Source organism: Tenrec ecaudatus, chromosome 12, assembly GCF_050624435.1.
Source record: "Tenrec ecaudatus isolate mTenEca1 chromosome 12, mTenEca1.hap1, whole genome shotgun sequence".
NCBI classification, from domain to species: Eukaryota; Metazoa; Chordata; class Mammalia; order Afrosoricida; family Tenrecidae; genus Tenrec; species Tenrec ecaudatus.
This window is the reverse complement of record NC_134541.1, coordinates 33,448,484-33,469,397: the sequence shown is the minus strand read 5'-3', so window position 1 is coordinate 33,469,397 and position 20,914 is coordinate 33,448,484. Positions and strand designations below refer to the sequence as shown.

Sequence of the window (20,914 nt, the reverse complement as noted above, 5' to 3'; positions counted from 1 at the left end):
GGCTGGAGTGAGAAGCGCCTGGCCCCAGCTTCTAGGACCTCCTTCGCCCTGAAGAGGGCTGCTGGGAGCAGGTTGGGGCACGAGGGTAGGAGTCACCTTGATCGTGATGAAATCCTCCAGAGTGATGTCTTTCTCCACCAGGAGCTTCTCTCCTTTGGTGACAAGGCACATGGCCGCCAACAGGATCTTCTTGTCCTCCGTCAGGTCTTCCTTATACTGAGAGTAAGCTATTGTGATGGGGATCTTTGTCTCTGGAAGAGACAGCAGAGGCAGCAGTTTGCATGATCAAGGAAAAAAACAATCTGAGGGAGGGAGTGGATGACTGAAGGAAAAATGAGTGACTGCAAGTGGATGAAGGAAGGAATGGATGGATACACGAGTGAATGAATGAGTGAAGGCAAACGTGTGACGGGGCGGTGAGAGAAGGAAGGAGCGCATGAGTGAACAAGTCCAAACCGAGTAGGTGAGTAAATGAATGAGTGGGTGGGTACATGGATGGATGGATGGGTGGATGGATAGAAGAGTGAGCAAATGAAAGAAAGAGACCAGTAGTCTTCATTGGTACCCCAGAGAAGGAGGGGAACTCCCAACCAATAGCCATCTCATCTCTGGTCCTTGCAACCATCGTGAGAGAGGCACTACAATCCTCAGTTCACACATGGAGAAGCCTGAGGCTTGGAGAGGATATTTTTTTGGTTCCAAAATCACATAAGCAAATCAATCAAGGAATCAAGATGGAGGGGATACATCCCCACCAGTCAGGTACTTTGATAGCAGAAAAATTCCCTGAGACATAGCTAAACTTTCCCTAATGATTTGAGGCAGCGCCATCATTTACCACCTCAAGAGGTCACTCGTTTAGAACCTACTATGTGCTAGGCACAGTGAAGAGGGAGGCCAAGGCCTGCCTCAAGCTCCTGATCCAGTGAGGAGGTCAACTTCTACTTAGCTTCTCCCAATGAGTCCTGCTATGCAGTGCGGTACTTGTCACCCCCACCAGCTATGGAGGGTCCTTTTTGGTTCCCACACCTGATGATCTCATGCCTCCTGCACTCTGAGCTCCACGGTCTTGGCCTTCTCTCCCTCCTTCCCTTTTCCCTCTAATCACAAGCACCTCGCTGATGTATTCTTGTGACCACCGGTCACTACCCCAGGTTCGTTCGTTCTCGTTCTCTCTCTCTCTCTCTCTCTCTCTCTCTCTCTCTCTCTCTCTCTCTCTCTCTCTCTCTCTCTCTCTCTCTCTCTCTCTCTCTCTCTCTCCACACACACACACACACACGGGGTGGGGGGGCAAAGCTTGCAAAAGTTAGTGGGAAAATTCCACTATTTTTCCAAGTGTGTTGCGTATGTATGTGTAAGTTAGCCCCTATATTTTCTTAAGTACCTTGAGGTGCAATGTGTCCCACCTGTTTTCCACAGGCCCTACCATTCCCTACTGTGCTCCCACCACAACTTCCTTTCTGCCTCTCAAGCCATCTGAGCTTGCAACCCATGACCGAGGTTCTTAAAGGGCAACGACTTGGGGCACCTTCTCTGTAACAGGGCTTTGTACATAACAAGCGCTTTCTGAATGCTCGTGGGGTGACCCATGTGTTAAAGCTCTGCCTGTTTCTGGGCTCTCTAAGTCCATCGCTGGGAGAATTTTAACATCAACAGCAACAATTAATCATTATAGAGCTAACTTTTACTGAGGGTTTAAAAGTTAACTTTATAAAAATATTAACAATGCAATCATCGGTAGTAAATGTTCCCTCCCTCACCGCCATCGAGTAGAGTCCAGCTCACAGTGACCCTGTAGGGCAGGACAGAACTGCGCTGTGGGTTTCTGAGCCTATAACCTTTTTTTTTTTAATTAAATACTTTTATAGGGGACTCTTACATCTATCACAATCCATACATCCATTGTGTCAGGCACATTTGTACATATGTTGCCATCATCATTTTCAAAGCATTTTCTTTCTTCTTGAGCCCTTGGTATCAGCTCCTCATTTTCCTCCTTCCTGCCCCCCCTCACTCATGAACCCTTGATAAGTTATAGATTATTATTTTCATATCTTAAATTGTCCTCCATCACCCCTCACCCACTTTTCTGTTGTTCACCCCCCTGGGAGGGGGTTATAGATTGATCCTTGTGATCAATTCTCCCCTTCTCCCCCCACCCTTCCCTAATCCTCCTGGTATCTCTATTCTCATTGTTGGCCCTGAGGGACTTATCTGTCCTGGATTCCCTGTGTTCCAGGCTCTTATCTGTGGCAGTGAGCATGTTCTGGTCTAATCCGATTTGTAAGGTAGAATTGAAGTCATGAGAGTGGGGCAGTGGGGGCGGCAGTGAGGAAGCATTAAAGAACTAGAGGAAAGTTGTATGTTTCACCATTGCTATTCTGCACCCTGACTGGCTCATCTCTTCCCTGTAACCCTTCTGTGAGGGGAAGTCCAATTGTCTATAGATGGGCTTTGGGTCTCCACTCCTCACCGCCAACCCCCATTCACCTTGGTGTGATTTTGTTCTGGGTCTTAGATGCCTGATACCTTGTCCCATAGACATCTCATGATCACACAGGCTACTGTGGATCCTGTAACTCTTAACTCTTTATGGGAGTAGAAAGCCTCATCTTTCTCCCAAGTGGCAGCTGGTGGTTTTGAATTGCTGACCTCGCCTTTAGCAGCCCACTGCATAACCAGTATGTCAGCAGGGCTCCTCAAATGTGCACTAAGGCATAGAAACATATGTTATACGTATGTTTGATCATTGACTCCTTGCTACAATTTATGCTAGTAGAGCAGTGATTCTCAAAGTGGGGTTTTGAGAGGAGCAGCATCAGTATCACTCACCTTCCAGACACAATCGCTGAAGACAAATGGGTGCATAAGCAAATGTGGTGAAGAAAGCTGATGGTGCCCGGCTATCAAAAGATATAGCATCCGGGGTCTTAAAGGCTTCAAGGCAAACAAGCGGCCATCAAGCTCAGAAACAACAAAGCCCACATGGAAGAAGCACACCAGCCTGTGTGATTACGAGGTGTCAAAGGGATCAGTTATCAGGGACCATCAGAGCAAAAAATCCTATCATTGTGAATGAGAGGGGGAATATGGAGTGGAGACCCAAAGCACATCTGTAGGCAATTGGACATCCCCTTACAGAAGGGTCACGAGGAAGAGATGAGTCAATTAGGGTTCTGTGTAGCAATGATGAAAAATGCAACCTTCCTCTAGTTCTTATATGTCCCCCCCCACTGACAATCATGATTCCGATTCTACCTTACAAATCTGGCTAGAGCAGAGGATGGACACTGGTACAGATAAGAGCTGGAAACAGGCAATCCAGGGCAGATGATCCCTTGAGGACCAGTGGTGAGAGTGGCTATACCAAGAAGGTGGATGGAGGGTGAGGTGGAAAGGGGGAACTGATTACAAGGATCTACATATAACCTCCTCCCTGGGGGATGGACAATAGAAAAGTGGGTGAAGGGAGATGTCGGACAGGGCAAGATATGACAAAATAATAATTTATAAATTATCAAGGGGAGGGAGGGGCAAATGAGGAGCTGATGCCAGGGGCTTAGGTGGAGAGCAAATGATTTGAAAATGATGAGGGCAATGAATGTACAAATGTGCTTTACACAATTGATGTATGTATGGATTGTGATAAGAGTTGTATGAGCCCCTAATAAAATGATTAATAATAATAATAAAGAAATGCAAGTTCTCAGGCCCCACCATCGTCCTACTGAATCAGAAACTCCTAAGGTGGACCCAGCAAGCTGTAATTTCATGATTCCTCCATATAACCCTGAGATGCATGCAAGGTTTGAAAACCGCTGGCAGAAAATGTCTCCCTTTTACCAATGCAAAGGTTGAGGCTTAGAGATGAAAAGAAGACGCAGCTCGATGGCTTTAACAAGCAGACTGGGTCTCTCGTAGTGTAGGAGGCTCGAAGTCTGAATTCAGAGCGTCGGCTCTAGAGGAAGACTTTCTCTGTGAGTCTCCAGGGTCTAGGAGGCTCCCAGCACAGGAGCCTCAGGTCCAAAGGACATGCTCTGCTCATGGCTCTCCTTTCTAAGTGGTAGTAGATCTCTCTGATCAATGCTTGCTACTTGATCTCTTTGAAATCTCACAAGAGAATGGCACAAAATATCCCCGAGTCCTCTAGATGGCAACCTCACTCATTAACTTCACAGAGGTTAGAATTTACCACAAAAGGATCACTGCATCAGGTCATGAAAACGGAGGATGAGAGCATCATCCTGAGAATCATGGCCTATCGACAACACAATTTAATTCATAGCACAGCCCCAGAACCCCCTGTCTTCCTTAAGACGTCTGCGCTGTTAAAGTAGAAGACGATTTCTACTAAGCTGGAGGACAAGGTAGATGCGAGGCAAGAGGGCACTTGGCTGGCCGGCAGGGTGAATGAGACCTTGCTTCTGACATGATTACTTCAGAAAGGTTAAACAACAGTGTTCCTCAGTCAATGCCGACTCATAGTGACCCTACAGGGCAGGGTAGAATCCAAGACTATAATTCTTTACAAGAGTAGAAAGCCCTGTCTTTCGCTTAAGAAATGACTGGTCGTTTTGAACTGCTGACCTTGTGGACTGCAGTACAGCAAGTGACCACTAGGGTACCAGCGCTCTTCCAGAATCAGACGCTCTCCTGGCCCTCTTACCTGGAGACTCCCACTCATGGGGCTAGCTGGGGTCTACGGCATGTTAACATCTTTAAAGAGGTTTTTAGGAATCAATGGACCAAGTTATGCAGTATGCATTTAAAAATCACCCCACAGGGGTTGGAGTTCATAAAAATTCAGAACTACACTTCAAAAGACACTGTAATAGGATGAAATGTAACCCACAGGTTGCGAGAAAATATTTGCAAATTGCACATCTTATAAAAGACTTGTATTCAGAATATATAAATAGCCGTAATAATAATGAGAGAAACTGAAAATAACCAATGTGTTTTTTAAAATGAGCAAAATAGTTGAGCAGATAACTCCCAAAGAAGATATATGGGTAGCAAACCAGCATATGAAAAGATGCACAACGTCATTAATCATTATGAAAATGCAAATTAAAACCCCAATAAGATACCACTACAGTCATACATCACTTACCATTCACATCATGTACCTTGGACATTGGGTGAACACTATTTTATATACAGGCAGCCCTGGGTAATAAACATCTTATTTATATACAACCTGTAGTTGTGAATCAACCCCTGTAAAACTTATGACATTAAAAATCCGGTGCTTACAATGGTTTATAATAAAAAGGGTTCAACTTTGCAACATGTATCAAAATGTTATTATTATTAACACTGTAGTATATGTTAAAGATTTTTTGCCATATTAAGTACTAAGTCAAACATTTCACTGATCTTAGTGAGCCAGACCTAACTTATGTGCAAATTTGACCTAAAGAGAGACTTAGGAAGGGAACTCACTCATAATTCAGACCGACAGGACTTAGCAAAGCTATATGGGACACTATAGTGCCCCTCTATTGAATACATAGAAAAGATATTATATATAGTACTAGCTAATGTATCTGGCAAGGTACATTATGATGAGAGGGCTTAACATCGTCTCACACACACACACACACACACACACAATCCAAGATCTGTATCTTTCAATTCTATTTTCTACAAATTCGTTGAAGTCCCCTTGTATATGGGTGTGTTAGACATGGTTCTCTAGAGAAACAAAACCAGGATACTTATGATTATATATGTATGTATATATGTGTGTGTGTTTGTGTGTTTTATACAGGGAGAAGGAGTGTAACAGCTAATTAGTCCACACAGCAGTGCAGAGGGCTCAGTTCAACTCACTCTTTTGGAACAGTTAATATACTAGAAATCTTTCAACTCACGTGGGCTGCCAAGTCCAAGGCCAAGGAAGCAGACAGCAGAGTCCTCCCTCAGGCAAGGCAGGCAGCCTGCCCACAGCCAGCAAACAGCAGGGTGGGTCAGCACAGTCAGTAGCTCGGGAGCTTAGTGAAGCAGGCCCAGATGGGATATCGAACTTAAGCCATGCAAGATGACAGAATCCAACAGCCTCCAGCTCAAGTGATGTAGGCAACAGCAGCGTGGCGAAGCAGGTCTCAAAGGAGCCCCAAGCTCTAGCGACCTGATTCACAGTTGTCTTGGTGCACAGGTAATGTAGCACAGCTGTTGATGCAGAGAACTAGCTGAAGCAGCAGCACACTGGTCCAATCACCAGAGAGCAAGAGCGATGGGGGTGGGCCTTACAGAGCCATTTAGCTCTTTGCCCTCCAATCAAACTGTGACCTGATCAACCCCACATGTTCTTATTGACAGGTTGGCACAATAAACCTAAGTATCATAATAAGCTAATACATTTAAAACTCCAAACTCTCTGCCATCGAGCCAATGCTGACTCATAGCCACCACTGTGGGTTTCTGAAACTGTAACAGTTTGATGAGAGCGGAAAGCCCAGTCTTTTTCCCTCGGAGCTGCTGGTGGTTTCAAATGCTGAAGTACCTTTAGGGAGCTTCAAAAAGTTCATGGGAACATTCCATTATCTTTTCATTTGAATTTCCCATGAGCTCTCTGAAGTGCACTAGTATTGTGTGCTGTACAGTAGTGTATACACAATCGAACACAAAATCAAACCCGTTGCCACTGAGTTGATTCACATTCCCAGCAACCCTTCGGGCAGAGTAGACTGTCCCACTGGGCTTCCGAGGCTGTAAATCTTCATGGACACAGACAGCCATACCGGCTACCCACGGAATAGCTGGGTTCAAACCTTGGACTTTTTGGTTAGCAGCCAAATGAATGCTTTAACCACTGTACCACCAAGGCTTCTGTAGAATAGGATAATGCACTTTAAATATGCACGACTGTATACATAGGCTGACATGTGGTCTGCACCTATAATGATTGGAGCCTGCAGGGTTAACACAACTTTGGGTGCCCTTGGAGGGGGTTCCTGTACAGTTCTGACTGTACAAGTCATTGAACTTGTGATAAGTCACTGTAAAACCAAACCTACCGCCATGGAATGAATTCTGTTTCCTAGCAACCCTCGACGACAGGGTAGGACTGCTCCTGTGGGTTTCCGAGATTGTAACTGTACGGGAGTAGAAAGCCTCACCTTTCTCCCAGGGAGCAGCTGGTGGTTTTGAACTGCCCACTGTGTAACCACTCCACCGCCCGGTCTCCCTTATTGTATTTGCACTATAATACACACTACAGCTGATTGAGCCAGAGTGTACAACACATTCTTTCCTTATTGATTTATATGGAAGACCAAAGGAGAATCGATGGATTTGAATTGTGGGGCTGGAGAAGAACATCGGACGTGCGATGGGCTGCTAGGAGGACCAACTGCTCTGTCTCAGAAGTGCAGTGAGAGCGCTCCTTTGTCTTACATGTTTTGGACAAACTGTCAGAGAGATCAGCCTCTGGGGAAGGATGTCATGCTTGGGAAAATAGAGGGACAATGGGAAAGAGGAAGGTCATCAAGGAGCTGGACTGACCTGTAACAATGGGCTTGGGCATAGGAGCAATTGTGAAGAAGGCACAGGACCGTGTAGTGTGTCATTATGGGTCGGAACTGAGTCGGTGGTGCTTAACAACAATGACAACAATTTGTTTCTATAAACCAATTCCATAAACTTTAAAAAGGTTTTATTTCATTTTAAAATTAAAATGAACTCCCAACTTTCGTAACCTATATCACTGTGCTGGCTGGGTTGCCTGGATAAACAAATCCAGTGACACTCACCTACGTGTAAGGAAGAGCTTTTGTATCAAGAAGCAGTTGTCTATCAAGAAGGCATCCCAGCCCAGTTCGATTCAATTCCGAAAGTCCGATGCTAGTCTCTAAGTCCCTCCTCAGACTCACGCAGCTGCACACTGGTGGCACAGATGGTGAGGTGGGAGCCGGGACAATCACGGGCTGGCGGGTGCAGTCGCAGGGATCAAACGTTGGTGTATCCATGGCAGCGTGCTGACAGCTTTCCGGGCTGGTGGCAGATCCCCGTAACAGGAAGGCCAAGCCAGACAGACAGACAGAGAGAGAGAGAGAGAGAGAGAGAGAGAGAGAGAGAGAGAGAGAGAGAGAGAGAGAGAGAGAGTCCCTGCTTTCTCTAGATACAAGAAGGCCACACACCCAAGGGGCATCATTAGACTGTGACCTGATGGACAGGTTAGTTCTACCCCTACACCTTCATACCTCTTCAAGTTGACATTACAATCGTCTAACTTCCCAGTCACACACACAGGATCGTCCACATCCACTGTCCTCAACCCTCTCATAATGTTTCACTGAAAGGGTCATGTTGAATCATTGCCATGGATGGAATGTCGCCAACGCTGGTAATGCGTCCTCCTGCAATGGCCGAGGGAGCTCCATGAGGAGATGTTGTTTCTTCAGGGCCATGTCCAGAGTGGCTTTCTCTTTCTTTGCTTCATGGATTTCTTCATGTGCAGCAGCCACTGCATGAAGCATGAGCACTGATCTGTCAGTGACAGCCATTCGGCGTTCCGGCCCATCTCTTCAGGATTCTGCAGCAAACCATTGAGGTCTGCAATGACTGTGGCTCCCTGCATAACAGTCAACCTCTTCTGCACCGTGCCCCTCTCTTTTCCTTGCCCTTTCTCCAGCTCGTTGCGCGTGCGCTAGTGAGAGTGTTCTTCATTTGTTAGCTCCCCCAGGAACCACCTTTAGGAGTTCTTCAATGTTCTCATCATCTGTAGATCTACAGCCAGGTTCAGGTTTGTTTGTTTGTTTTTAACCACGTAAAAAGCCTCTCTGTTAATCCTCGCAACTTCATCATCCTTTCCAAATTCCCAAGTCATACCCATACTGTTTCTGCAGTCCCTGCTCCCCGCCCCCCCAAAAAAATCTCACCCCGGCTCTCAGGCCACTCGTGCCTGCTTTGGCGAGACCCTCTCAGGCCCACACAAGGTTCTACTTCCCAAGCTGCAGCAGTGTCTTGCCACTGCTATTGGTCGCAGCACAGCCTGGGTAAAGGTCGCCCCTCTTCACTTGGCCGTGAGTCCTTGGTTCACTGGCTGCGTAAGAGGTGTTGGAAGAACACTTTGATGAAATGCGAAGGTCCGGGAACATTTCCTACCTTCAGCAAAGTCTTGGAAGGTACACCTCTTCCTGGCAGTACTTCTCCACTCCCACTGGCACAGAAATTGAGACCGACACCCGGAAACCGCGTGAGGACCGGCCAGGGCTTTTTATTGCACTTGTAAGAAACGGGTCAAGTCTGTTTATCAATGTTCTTGAAAGCCCTGGGGTTTTCACGGTGCCAAATAACAAATGGCTTTAACTTGCAGCCAACGACAGTGCCTCCGGAACACACGGTCACTCTTGTCTGTAAAAGCCTGACAGCCTGGTGTTGGCGTGGCCCTTTCAGACACTCCCGTCCAGAACAGGGAGGCTTTCGTCCACAGGAAAAGATGCTCTGGGACAAATACCCTCCCAGACAAGCAGTGTATCTAAGGCTTCCAAGGGAAGCCCCTCAACCACATGGACTGACGTCATGGCTGCCCCAGGGGCTCCAACAGGCCGGCGACGGACAGTGCGGACGGGGCAGGGCCAGGCGCGGTTCAGTCTCCAGTTCACACGGGGCTGTCAGCTGGAATGGACCCAATGGCGCCCAACAGTAACAAAAGTTGAAACGAACTCTCCTTCTGCCTTCAAATCTGCATTCGCAGATAGACTCGCTTTTTTTAACATACATTTTGATCTTTTATTTCTTTTCTATCTTTTTAAACTTTTAAAATCATTTTATTGGGGGCTCGTACAGCTCTTATCACAATCCATATATCCATCTATTGTGTCAAGCACATTTGTACATTTGTTGCTATCATTTTCAAAACATTTGCTTTCTACTTGAGCCCTTGGTATCAGTTCCTCCTTTCCCTCCTCCCTCCCCCAACCTCCATTCCTCATGAACCCTTGATAATTTATAAATTATTATTTTTTTTCATATCTTACACTGACCTGATGTCTCCCTTCACTCACTTTTTTTGTTTTCTGTCCCTCTGGGAGGGGGTTATATGTAGATCATTGTGATTGGTACCCCCTTTCTCCCCGACCTTCCCCTTACCCTCCTGGTATTGCTACTCTCAATATTGGTCCTGAGGGGTTTATCTGTCTTGGATTCCCTGTGTTTCCAGCTCTTATCTATACCCATGTACATTCTCTGGTCTAGCTGGATTTGTAAGGTAGAATTGGGGTCATGATAGTGGTGGTGGTGGGGGGAGGAAACATTAAAGAACTAGAGGAAAGTTGTATGTTTCAACAGAGCACCCTGCCTGGCTTGTCTCTTCCTTGTGACCCTTCTGTAAGGGGATTAGACTCACTTTCACATTGGACAGTGAAGAATGGTTTGAAGTGTGCTTGAACCACACAGAGCTGACGCAAACTCCACATCGTAGTCTTGCTCTGCTTTTGCTGTAAGCATCTCTAAGAAGCTTCAGGCCTTAGCAGTGATGGCGAACATGGTGGGAGGGATTCAGCTTTGTGTTTGGGCCTCAATCCATGACGTAAGCAATTTGCGTGCATCTGATACAGGTCCATGCGGCTTCTCCTTGGGGATGTCTTGCAGGAAGTGAGCCTTGCTGAAGCAGGGAACTGTCTAAGACAGCTGCACCATGGTCTGACCATCATAAAGCAAGAGACCTGAGAACTCGAAAGACGAGGCTCACAGAGCCATTTATCTCTCCACCCTTCAATTAACCCCACGTGTGTTTATCAGCCAGGTTGGCACAATAAGCTTTAACTATCTCAAAGAGGTTTTGTGCAGCAGATTTACCTCATGCAATGTGTTGTTTGAGCTCTTGACTGTTGCTTCCATGAGCATTGACTGGATCCAAGCAAGAGGAACATCCTCGACTACTTTCATCTTTTCTCCATTTATCATGATTATCTATGGGCCCCGTTGTCAGAATGTTCATTTTCATTACATGGAGTCGCAATCCATCCTGAAAGCTGTAGTCCCTGATCTTCATCAGCAAGTGCTTCAAGTCCTCCTCCCTTGAAGCTCCTCCTCCCTCTCAGCACGCAAGGTCTTATCCTCTGCACATCGCAGGTTGTTCAAGAGCCGTCCTCCAATCCTGATCCTGCATTCTTCTTCAGAGCCTCCAGCTCCTCGGATGATTTGCTCAGCACACACATTGAAGGAGCATGGTTAGAGGATTATTTTTACAGACGTGCCTAAATCACAAACGATAGACACCACTGATCTCATGCCTTTGTGTTGTTTTATAACCTTTGTTTCTCGCCCACATCAGTAGTTCTCCTTTGCCTCTTGTTGTTCTCGCCAGCGTTGGATGTGCTGTGTTTGATACAGTTTATGGCAATATTTTGAGAAGCAATGATGCTTTAATACATGAGCTTGGCTGCTGCTGCCTACAAATCGAAGCACACACTGTTACGCAGCCCACATTTTATTTGCAAGTAGCGAAAGCTTACAATAAAATAATGACAGAAAGTACAATACAGTACATACATAAACCAGCTACACAGGTGTTTATTATGACTATCAGGACAGACCGTTATCCACCTGGCAGCACAACTTCTTTGTACACAGAGGCAGGAGATACACGCGCTGTGTGCAGGAAGCTACTGCATTTGCTATGGCCCTTTCTCCAATTGGGACCATGGGCATGCATGCAGTTGAGTGCTTCCCAGACATACGATGTGTGGTACATGGCTATGAACCTGCACAGAGCTCTCAGTTAAGTACTGGACTGCTGGCTGAAAGATTGATAGTCCGAACCCACCCAGTGGCCGCTGGGAAGACAGGCCTGGCACCCTGCTTGTGAAAGGTCACAGCTTTGGAACAGGCGGGAGCAGTTCTCACTCGACCTCCCCGGGGTCATCGTGAGTCGTTATCCACAACCACCTATCGGAGGGGGGTTCAAAAAGTTCATGGAAGAATAGAATTAAAAGGTAATGGAATTTTCCCATGAACTTTTGGAAGCCCCTTGGACCTATTGGAGCCCCTGGGCTCCAATACTCAACTACTAGCTGAAAGGCCTCGTGGCATAGAGGCTATGCATTGGGCTGCTAACCCACAGTCGGCAGTTTGAAGCCACCAGCTGCTCCACAGGAGAAAGAGGACTTTCTACCCCTGTAAAGAGTTACTGGGTCGGACGCTGGGCCTCTACTCAAGTCCTCCCTCAATGCAAGAACACTTTGTTGTAATAACCTGGCATTCTGTGATGCTCACCTTCCCGACACAATTGCTGAAGTCAAAATGGGGGCATAAGCAAAAGTGATGAAGAAAGCTGGTGGTGCCTGGCTATTTCAAGTGATAGTACCTGGGGCTCTTAAAGGCTTGGAGTTAAACAAGCGGTCATCTAGCAGAGAAGCAACAAAGCCCAAGTGGAAGAGGCACAGCAACCTATGTGATCACGAGATGCTGACTGGATCAGGTGTCAGGCATCAGAAGACCAAAAACAAACATTGATGCAAATGAGGGGGGCGGAGTGGAGACCCAAAGCCCATCTGTAGACAATTGGACATCCTCTCACAGAAGGGTCACTAGGAAGGGACAGCTAATCAGGGTGCAGTATAGCAGCAATGAAACACAGAGCATTCCTCCAGTTCTTTAATGTTCCCCACTCCCACTATCATGACCTCAGTTCCACCTTACAAATCTGGCTAGACTGGAGCATGTACACTGGTACCGATAAGCTCTCACCACACGGAATGCAGGACAGATAAACCCTTCAGGAACAGTAATGGGTGTAGTGATACCATGAGGGTAGGAGGAAGGTGGGGGATGAAGGGGGTGAAAGTGGAGGAGCCAACCACAATGATTGACATATAATCCTCCTGCCTCACCCTCCATAGGAGACGAACAACAAAAGTGCGGGTGAAGGAGACTGATGGCATAAAATTTGAAAAAATATATAATTTTTAATTTATCATGGGGTCATGAGAGTGGGAAAGGGAGGGATAAAAGAGGAGCTGATATCAAGGGCTCAAACAGGAAGAAACTGTTTGGAAAAGGACGATGGCAACATATGTACTAATGTGCTCGAAACAATTGATGTATGGATTGTTATAAGAGCTGTAAGAGGCCCCAATGAAATGATTTATTTATTTGAGAGAGAGAAATAAAATAGTTACCTTCCCAGAAACTTAAGAGGGGCAGTGGGACCCTGTCCTACAGGGTGGCTATGAGTCAGTGTCCACTAGATGGCAGTGTATTTGTTTGTTTGTGGTCTTAGAAGACAGACCCGCAACTTGTGTGTGAAAACCACAGTCTTGACAACCCTGTGGGACGGTTCTATTCTGCACACCCTGGGGCCCCTGAGTCTGAACTTGACAGCAACTAACGTGTACTTGTTACCAAAAGAATCACACCTGTTTCTGTGGAGCAGCTTGTGACTCATCTCCAGGCCAAGTGCATCCCATGGAACTGTGTGCTAGGGGATTTCCAATGCCTCAGCATTTAGAAGCAGATCATCACTCTTTTTCCAAGCTGCCTCTGGTGGACTTGAACTTAGAAGCTGTCTTCTAGGAGTTGAGCATTTAACTATTTGTACCAGTTGAAGACACAAAACACTTGTTTCAGGAAAAAAATAAAACAGAAAATCCCAAAACAAACAAACAAACAAACAAACAAACAAAATCAACCCAAACGGACACTCTTAGTGCTGGTGAGGGTTTGAGGCACTTGGAAACGCGCACTCCCGAGGGATGAGGAGTCCCTTGGGTAGACAGCTTGGTAGCTCCTCACAGAGTCTGACAGACACCTATTATCTAGTTCCTAGCCCCATGAAGGACCTATCCTATAGAGAAAATCATACAAAAGCAAGTAGACAACATCCACAAACTCCCAACAAGGGCAACAAAATAAAACACAGACAAACCTTACCCCCAAACACAGTAGACTAGAAACTAGACCAAATGAAAAACAGGCCCAAAGGGGGGAAAAATGACAATCTGATAAATGTTAACATAACCAGACAGGCAGCAATCCACTTTCCAACGCACTCTGTCTGGGGGCAAGGCTAGTCACCTCCCGAGTCCTTGGTCTGAGCGAGTTCAAGGGAGGCTTAATCCACACGGCCACTCTGCATCTATGACCTTCTGCACGGGCAAAGCTCCATGGATGGAGACAGGTTGCCGGGGGCTGGGGTCAGGGAGGGCTTGATTCAGAGTCCTCCTAAAGCTATTCCTGCCCGCTAGAGTCGTGGTGCTTCGTGCGCCTGTGTGCATCTGTTAAACTCTCAGGACATTACCCCAAGTGAATTTCTAATGCATGTAAATTATACTTTGTGGAAACCCCCCCCCCCAAAACCACACCACAGGAAAGCTAAACAATAACAGACGGGCATCGAATCTCAGAAGATGGTACATTTCCAGAGCTTAGATAGTACGTACGGATCATAGAGAAAATGCACGCCAGATTTAATCACACAAAAAGTAAACATTTATTCTTGTCAAAGACGAAGCCCAAATTAATATGACAATCAAGGCTTTGGGGAAAGACATTTCTCATTAAAAACCCAGTGTAAAGATGCTTCCGCCGTCTTAAACCTCTTACATGGAGGACACATGGGAGAGTGTTTGAAAAGTGCAGAGTGAGGGGGACTTTGAAACATATAACTCCTTAACTCCCAAAGTTAGGGAACTGGATCTAAATAGAAACTGCTTCTACAAAAGTACCACGAACAAAATCAAAAAAGGAACTAAACATTGGGGACAGGGAATAGGTACCACGTATCACATACCAGGAGCTGCTTTCTTTTATTCTTCTGTAGATAAAGACCGAAACGTCAGTCTAAGAACAGTCTAAGGGTAGGAACATAAAGTTCACAGAAATTCTATATCACACAGGTGGCTTTTGAGCATGTGAAAAATCACTACCCTTATGAGAAGGAAATTTCACATTAGTAAGCACCAGCTGTTGCCTTAGAATAGTTTCTTTCTTTTTTTTTTTTTTAATTAAGAAAAAAAAAGGTGGATAACAAACTGTGCTGGCCAGGGAAAGAGGGACCAGACTTCAACCCGGTGCTCCAAGATGTGAATGCAACATGCCGGCGTGGAGTAGGGAACCAGTGGAGAGGTCTGGTAGGCTGGCCTAACCCCAAGTACTAAGTGGACACCTGCCCCTCCCCTCAGAAAAATTTATTTCAAGAGACATCATTGAATCTGCAGCTCCGGGAGAGGGACCTGTCTGATAGGAGCACTTGGGAGTATATGAAGGGAGAGGAGGAGAGAGTGGAGCACATCCTGGCCTACCTGGTTGTGAGGTCCATTTTCCCGATTAGAGCAGCCAGTCCACAGAGAGGACCACATGGCCGGCCCCACTATGAGACATGACATCTCTCACTGACCCATAGCCCTACAGGGGACAACACCGGAGACACAGTGAGGGAATTGCATCTGATCGGATCCCACCACACCGAGGCAAAACATTAAGAGGGTGCAACAGAACAGCAAGGGAATGGAGTGGTGAGGTACCCAGAGAATGATGAAGGTGGACTTTGGGGCCAGGGCGTGGTGCCACAACAGACTGGACTGGAAAACACTCCTAAAGGCCAACAATCCTTGAACTAACTACAAGCTTTTCTTTCTTGTTTTGTTTTTGTCATTAGTTTGTTGTTGTTTTGTTGTATATTATTGCTTGGGTTTGCTCTGTCTTGTTGTTGTGCATATTATTATCTCCGCAGGTCTGTCTACATAAGATAGGCTGGATGAACAATTGGAGGGGAATGGGGACATGGGAGACGGGGAGGTGAGGGGAAATGTAGTAGTGTTAATAAACCCAGGGACAAGGGAACAACAAGCAATCCAAATCAGTGGTGAGGAGGGTATGGGAGGCCTGGCTGGGCATGATCAAGGGTAATGTAACCAAGAGGAATTGCTGAAACCCTGGTGGGGACTGAGCATGATAGTGGGACAGGAGGGAAGTAAAAGGAAATAGAGGAAAGAGCTGGGAGGCAAAGGGCATTTATAGGGGTCTAGCTAAAGACATGTACATATGCAAATATATTTATATATGAGGATGGGGAAATAGATCTATGTGCATATATTTATAGGTTTGGTATTAAGGTAGAAGAAGGACATTGAGCCTCCATTCAAGTACTCCCTCAATGCAAGAATACTTTCTTCTATTAAAGTGGCATTCTATGATGCTCACCTTCCCAACACAACCGCTGAAGACAAAGAGGATGAACAACAAAATGTGGTGAAGAAAGCTGATGGTGCCTGGCTATCAAAGGATATAGCGTCTGGAGTCTTAAGGACTTGAAGGTAAACAAGCAGCCATGAGATAGTTTATTGTGCCAGCCTGGCCGATAAACACAAGTGGGATTAATTGAAGGGCAGAGAGATAAGTGGCTCGGTGAGCCTCCCCTTTCTTGTCTCTCGCTCTTTAATCATCAGACAGGTGTGCAACTGCCTTGCTTGTTCTGTGCCTCAATTTAAAGGGCACACTACCTGTGGAACGCCTAGCCTGTGGACTGTGACACTGTAAGTTGAGGTCCCTTTAAGACCACATGATTGAAATTTACATCTCTGGAGCTGAGGACTGACAGTTAGTGACCTTGCTGACGGTTGGTGACCTGCCTTGCTGTTTGCTGTCTGTGCTGGGACAGCCTAGCTCTCTTTCTGTACAGAGGACTACCTGGCGGCCCTCCAGACTTGAAGGACTGTCAGTGTCTCACAACTCTCTCATGGGAGTGAGTTGCACTGAGCCATTTGTATTGCTTTATAATTTAACTGTTCATTTCTTGTATCATATATCAATCTGTTTATAACTTAACTGTTCATTTCTTGTATTATATATCTATCTGTTTATAATTTAACTGTTCATTTCTTGTTATATATCTATCTATATCTCTCTATATATCTACATATATAATTATCAGCAATCTGGTTTTATCTCTCTAGAGAACCCTAACACAGGCCATCTGGCTCAGAAGCAACAAAGCCCACATGAAAGAAGCACACCAGCCTGTGTGATCACGAGGTGCCAAAGGGATCAGTTATCAGGCATCAAAGAACAAAAAAATCATATTGTGTGCTCACCTCCCTGATACGATCGCTGAAGACAAATGGGTGCATAAGCAAATGTGGTGATGAAAGCGGATGGTGCCTGACTATCAAAAGATATAGCATCTGGGGTCTTAAAGGCTTGAAGGTAAACAAGCAGCAATCTAGCTCAGAAGCAACAAAGCCCACATGGAAGAAGCATATCAGCTTGTGCGATCATAAGGTGTCAAAGGGATCATCAGAACAAAGGTATCAGGCATCATCAGAACAAAAACTCTTACCATAGTGAATGAGGTGGGGAGTGCAGAGTGGAGACCCAAAGCCCATTTGTAGGCCACTGGACATCCCCTTTCCAGAAGTGTCTCAGGGAGTTGACGAGCCAGTCAGGATGCGATGTAGTAACGATGAAAAATACAACTTTCCTCTAGTTCCTAAATGCTTCCTGTCCTCCCTGCCCCCTGACTGTCATGATCCAAATCCTACCCTGCAAGTTTGGCTAGACCAGAGGATGTACACTGGTACAGATGGGAACTGGAAACACAGGGAATCTTGGGCGGATGATCCCCTCAGGACCAGTGGTGTGAGTGGCGATACTGGGAGGGCATAGGGAGAGTGGGTTGGAAAGGGGGAACTGATTTCAAGGATCTACATGTGACCTCCTCCCTCGGGGACGGACAACAGAAAAGTGGGTGAAGGGAGACGTCAGACAGGGAAAGATATGAAAAAAAAAATTTATAAATTATCAAGGGCTCATGAAGGAGGAGGGAGTGGGAAGGGAGGGGTAAAGATGAGGACCTGATGCCAGGGGCTTGGGTGGAAAGCAAATGTTTTAAGAATGATGAGGGCAACGAATGTACAAATGTGCTTTACACAATTGATGTATGGATGGATTATGATAAGCGTTATATGAGCTCCTAATAAAATGATTTTTAAAAAGTTAAAAAAAAAATCAAACCACTGTGCTGGCGAAGATGTGGGGAAGCAGGTGCCCTCACACTCTGAGGATGGAGATGCAAGTTGGAGCCACTTCAAGGAGGGTGGGGCGAGCACACTCACATACTCTCTGTGGGCAATGATGGGAATCTAGTCTCAAGAGCCCCCTAGGGATGCAAGTGGTTAGCTCTACTCGGAAGCTAACTGGAAAGTTGGCCATTTGAATCCAACTGAAGGCACCTTGGAAGAAAGGCCTGGTAATCTAATGCTGGAAATCAACCTTTGAAGACCGTCGGCACTGTCCCACTCTGACACACACGAAGTAACCACAAGTCAGAAGCCATTTGATAGCAACTGGGTTAGCCTATGAATGTTCTGGTATGTGCAAAGTGATGCAGGCTACGGGCGGGCATTAGGCATATCGCCAAAAGAAGAAGAGAAACAATTTTAATATCCATGGACCGAGACTCTGCTAGGCACATACCTACTCATCCCATCCAGTGGCATGTGAAGACGTTAAAGGAAAAATGGAATTGTTCTCAAAAATCTCCAAGATAGATTTTTAAGAGAAAAGCAAATAGATGTGAATTAAAACAAATATAAACATTTATGAGATGTGCATATGTACTTTTATGTAAAGAGAAAAATATTAGAAGGTCACAACAAACTAGCTTCATGGTTACCCTGGAGAGTGGAACTGAGTGGTGGGGGGACCCCGGTTACCCTGGAGAGTGGAACTGAGTGGTGGGGGGACCCCGGTTACCCTGGAGAGTGGAACTGGGTGCTGAGAGGACCCCGGCAAAAGCAGTTATTTTCATAGATTGGGGATCCTTGGCCAACTCTGCAAAGATGAAATCGTGTATTTCAATAGCCACACCGTTTGGTCCAGTAATTCCACTTTGAATCTATGGCAACAAAATAGCCCAACACCCAGAAAAAAAGCTTGGGGAGTCTTTGCACATAGATCTTTACTTCAGCGTTACTGTTAGTAGCAATAAGCTGATAATTACCAAAACGAAAGGATAAAATAAATCACCATGCACCGATTTAGTTTGAGATGACAACGTCTGGTAGAGTGTTTATGAAATGCTTAAAATATATATTTAAATTACAATGTAACGAGAAAAGAGCAAGGTACTAATGAGTATTTGCAATATCATTAGAGCCATGCTTTCCAAAAAGCAAACAGTCAGAAATATTGGGAGGAAAACATGCTCACCATTGCAGGTGGGTGGCAGATCAGAGGTGACGTTTCCCCTTTTCTTTCTGCGCTTTCTAAATCTTTCATGAATATGTATGGCTTTTAGAGCGAAAAAAATAACGTCAGGAGAGAGCGTATGCTAATTAGTAGTTGGTTATGAAGTGCTACTTTTTGTGATTTAGAGAAATAAATGACAAAAAAGCTGAAAATGTGCGTGACACCTGCTGCACATGTTTTCATACCCTGTCAAAACACATACGCTCCAGCCCTGAGAAACTGATATCCAGAGGAACAGTATCTTTATTTAGCTAAATCCTCGGGATTCAGAAAGGTATGCAAAACTTGAGAGACAGACTCTGAAGCGAAGGCAAAGATGACCCCATGGGACCAGTCTAGTTAATCATCTGGTATATTAAGTGCCTTCGGTCTCTGGCTCGCACAGAGGTCTTTGCTCTTGGCTCCATCCACTGTCACCGGGAAAGGCAGCCCCGGCGATCTACCTCTGGACCGTCAGTCATTGCAAAGCGTGGGGGGCACAGTTCTGTCCTGACGCTCAGGGGTCACAAGGCGTCGGGATTGACTCAGACACTGGGTTGTGTTCAAGTGCGATGAAATAAAAGAACTTCCCTGGAATTATTATTCATTTTAATGCCTCTAGAAAGGGGTCCTTAAAATGATGCGAACCCTCCAGAAAGAAAGACTGAAGCCCCCATTCTGCAGTGGAGTAGGAATGAAAAGTTTTAAGGGGAACATCCTTTGGAGCACTCCTCATCATTCCGTGGATGCCAACGCCTAGGGCCCGTAGGGGACAGGGTAGAAGGCCCCGTGGGCTCCCAGGACTCTAGCACTTTATGGGAGGAGAAAACCCCGTTTTTCTCCTGAGGAGTCCCTGATGGTTTCGAACTGCTGGCTTTGTGTATCACAGTCCAACCAGCAACCACTAGGCCATCAGGGGTCCTTTTAAACACTGTCTTTCAAAAACCAAAGAGCAAACACCGCCATCCTGTCGATGCCGACTCCTAGTGACGCTATAGGGCAGGGTAGATCTGCCCCTGTGAGTTTCCGAGACTGTAGCTCTTCAGGGTACTAGCCAGCCTCATCTTTCTATTGAGGAGCTGGTTGGTGGTTTTGAACTGCTGACCTTGCAGTTAGCAGCCCAATGAGTAACCACTATGCCACCAGGACTCTTTATACATTATCATTAGGCATATAAAAAATAAATCGATAGCTTCAGCTCATCTGACCAAGCACAGCAGGCAGGAGTCAAAACCAGTGGGGTAAATGTCCTCTCGGGGTTAGCATCCCTGGCTTTGAACCCTGGTTTTGCCATTTCCCTACGGTGTGCCCTGTGTTAGGCGTTACACTCCCAGGCGTGGCCTGGCTACTACCACATGCACTAACTGCGACACACTGGGCTTGTTTCTTCTTCCCGAGAGATGGAGTCCTCACTAGTGCTTGGCAGAGGCTGGTTGGGGGAGTTACAGCCGTTGCATGGAGACCTCTCCAGTCAGGTCCTGGCACGTGCAAGTACTTCCTAAACACTTGGTACAAGCCCATTCCTTTCCTACAGGTCACAGGGAGCCAGCGGGGCCCCAGGATTTTTGGGATTCAGAAAGGTGACAGACACAAGGTATATTTCAGCTCCCAGCAGGGTTTTATTCTACTTGGCAAGGAAGTATTCACACTGAGTGGGATAAATAAAGGTTTTCACCTCCTTTCCCATTGGGTCACTTTACTACCTGGTGCTTTGTAGTCGCTTATTACTATGTCAAAG

At 46.0% G+C, this 20,914-nt stretch overlaps 1 protein-coding gene across 1 annotated transcript in view; it reads right to left on the bottom strand.

The window, feature by feature from the left end:
• The window catches only part of TGM6 (transglutaminase 6), a 63,572-nt gene that overhangs the window by 4,098 nt on the left and 38,560 nt on the right, over nucleotides 1-20,914 (bottom strand). The window contains exon 11 of the mRNA XM_075527966.1: nucleotides 97-251. Within this exon, the coding sequence (XP_075384081.1) occupies nucleotides 97-251 (155 nt within the window). The remainder of the gene's footprint in view (nucleotides 1-96; nucleotides 252-20,914) is intronic.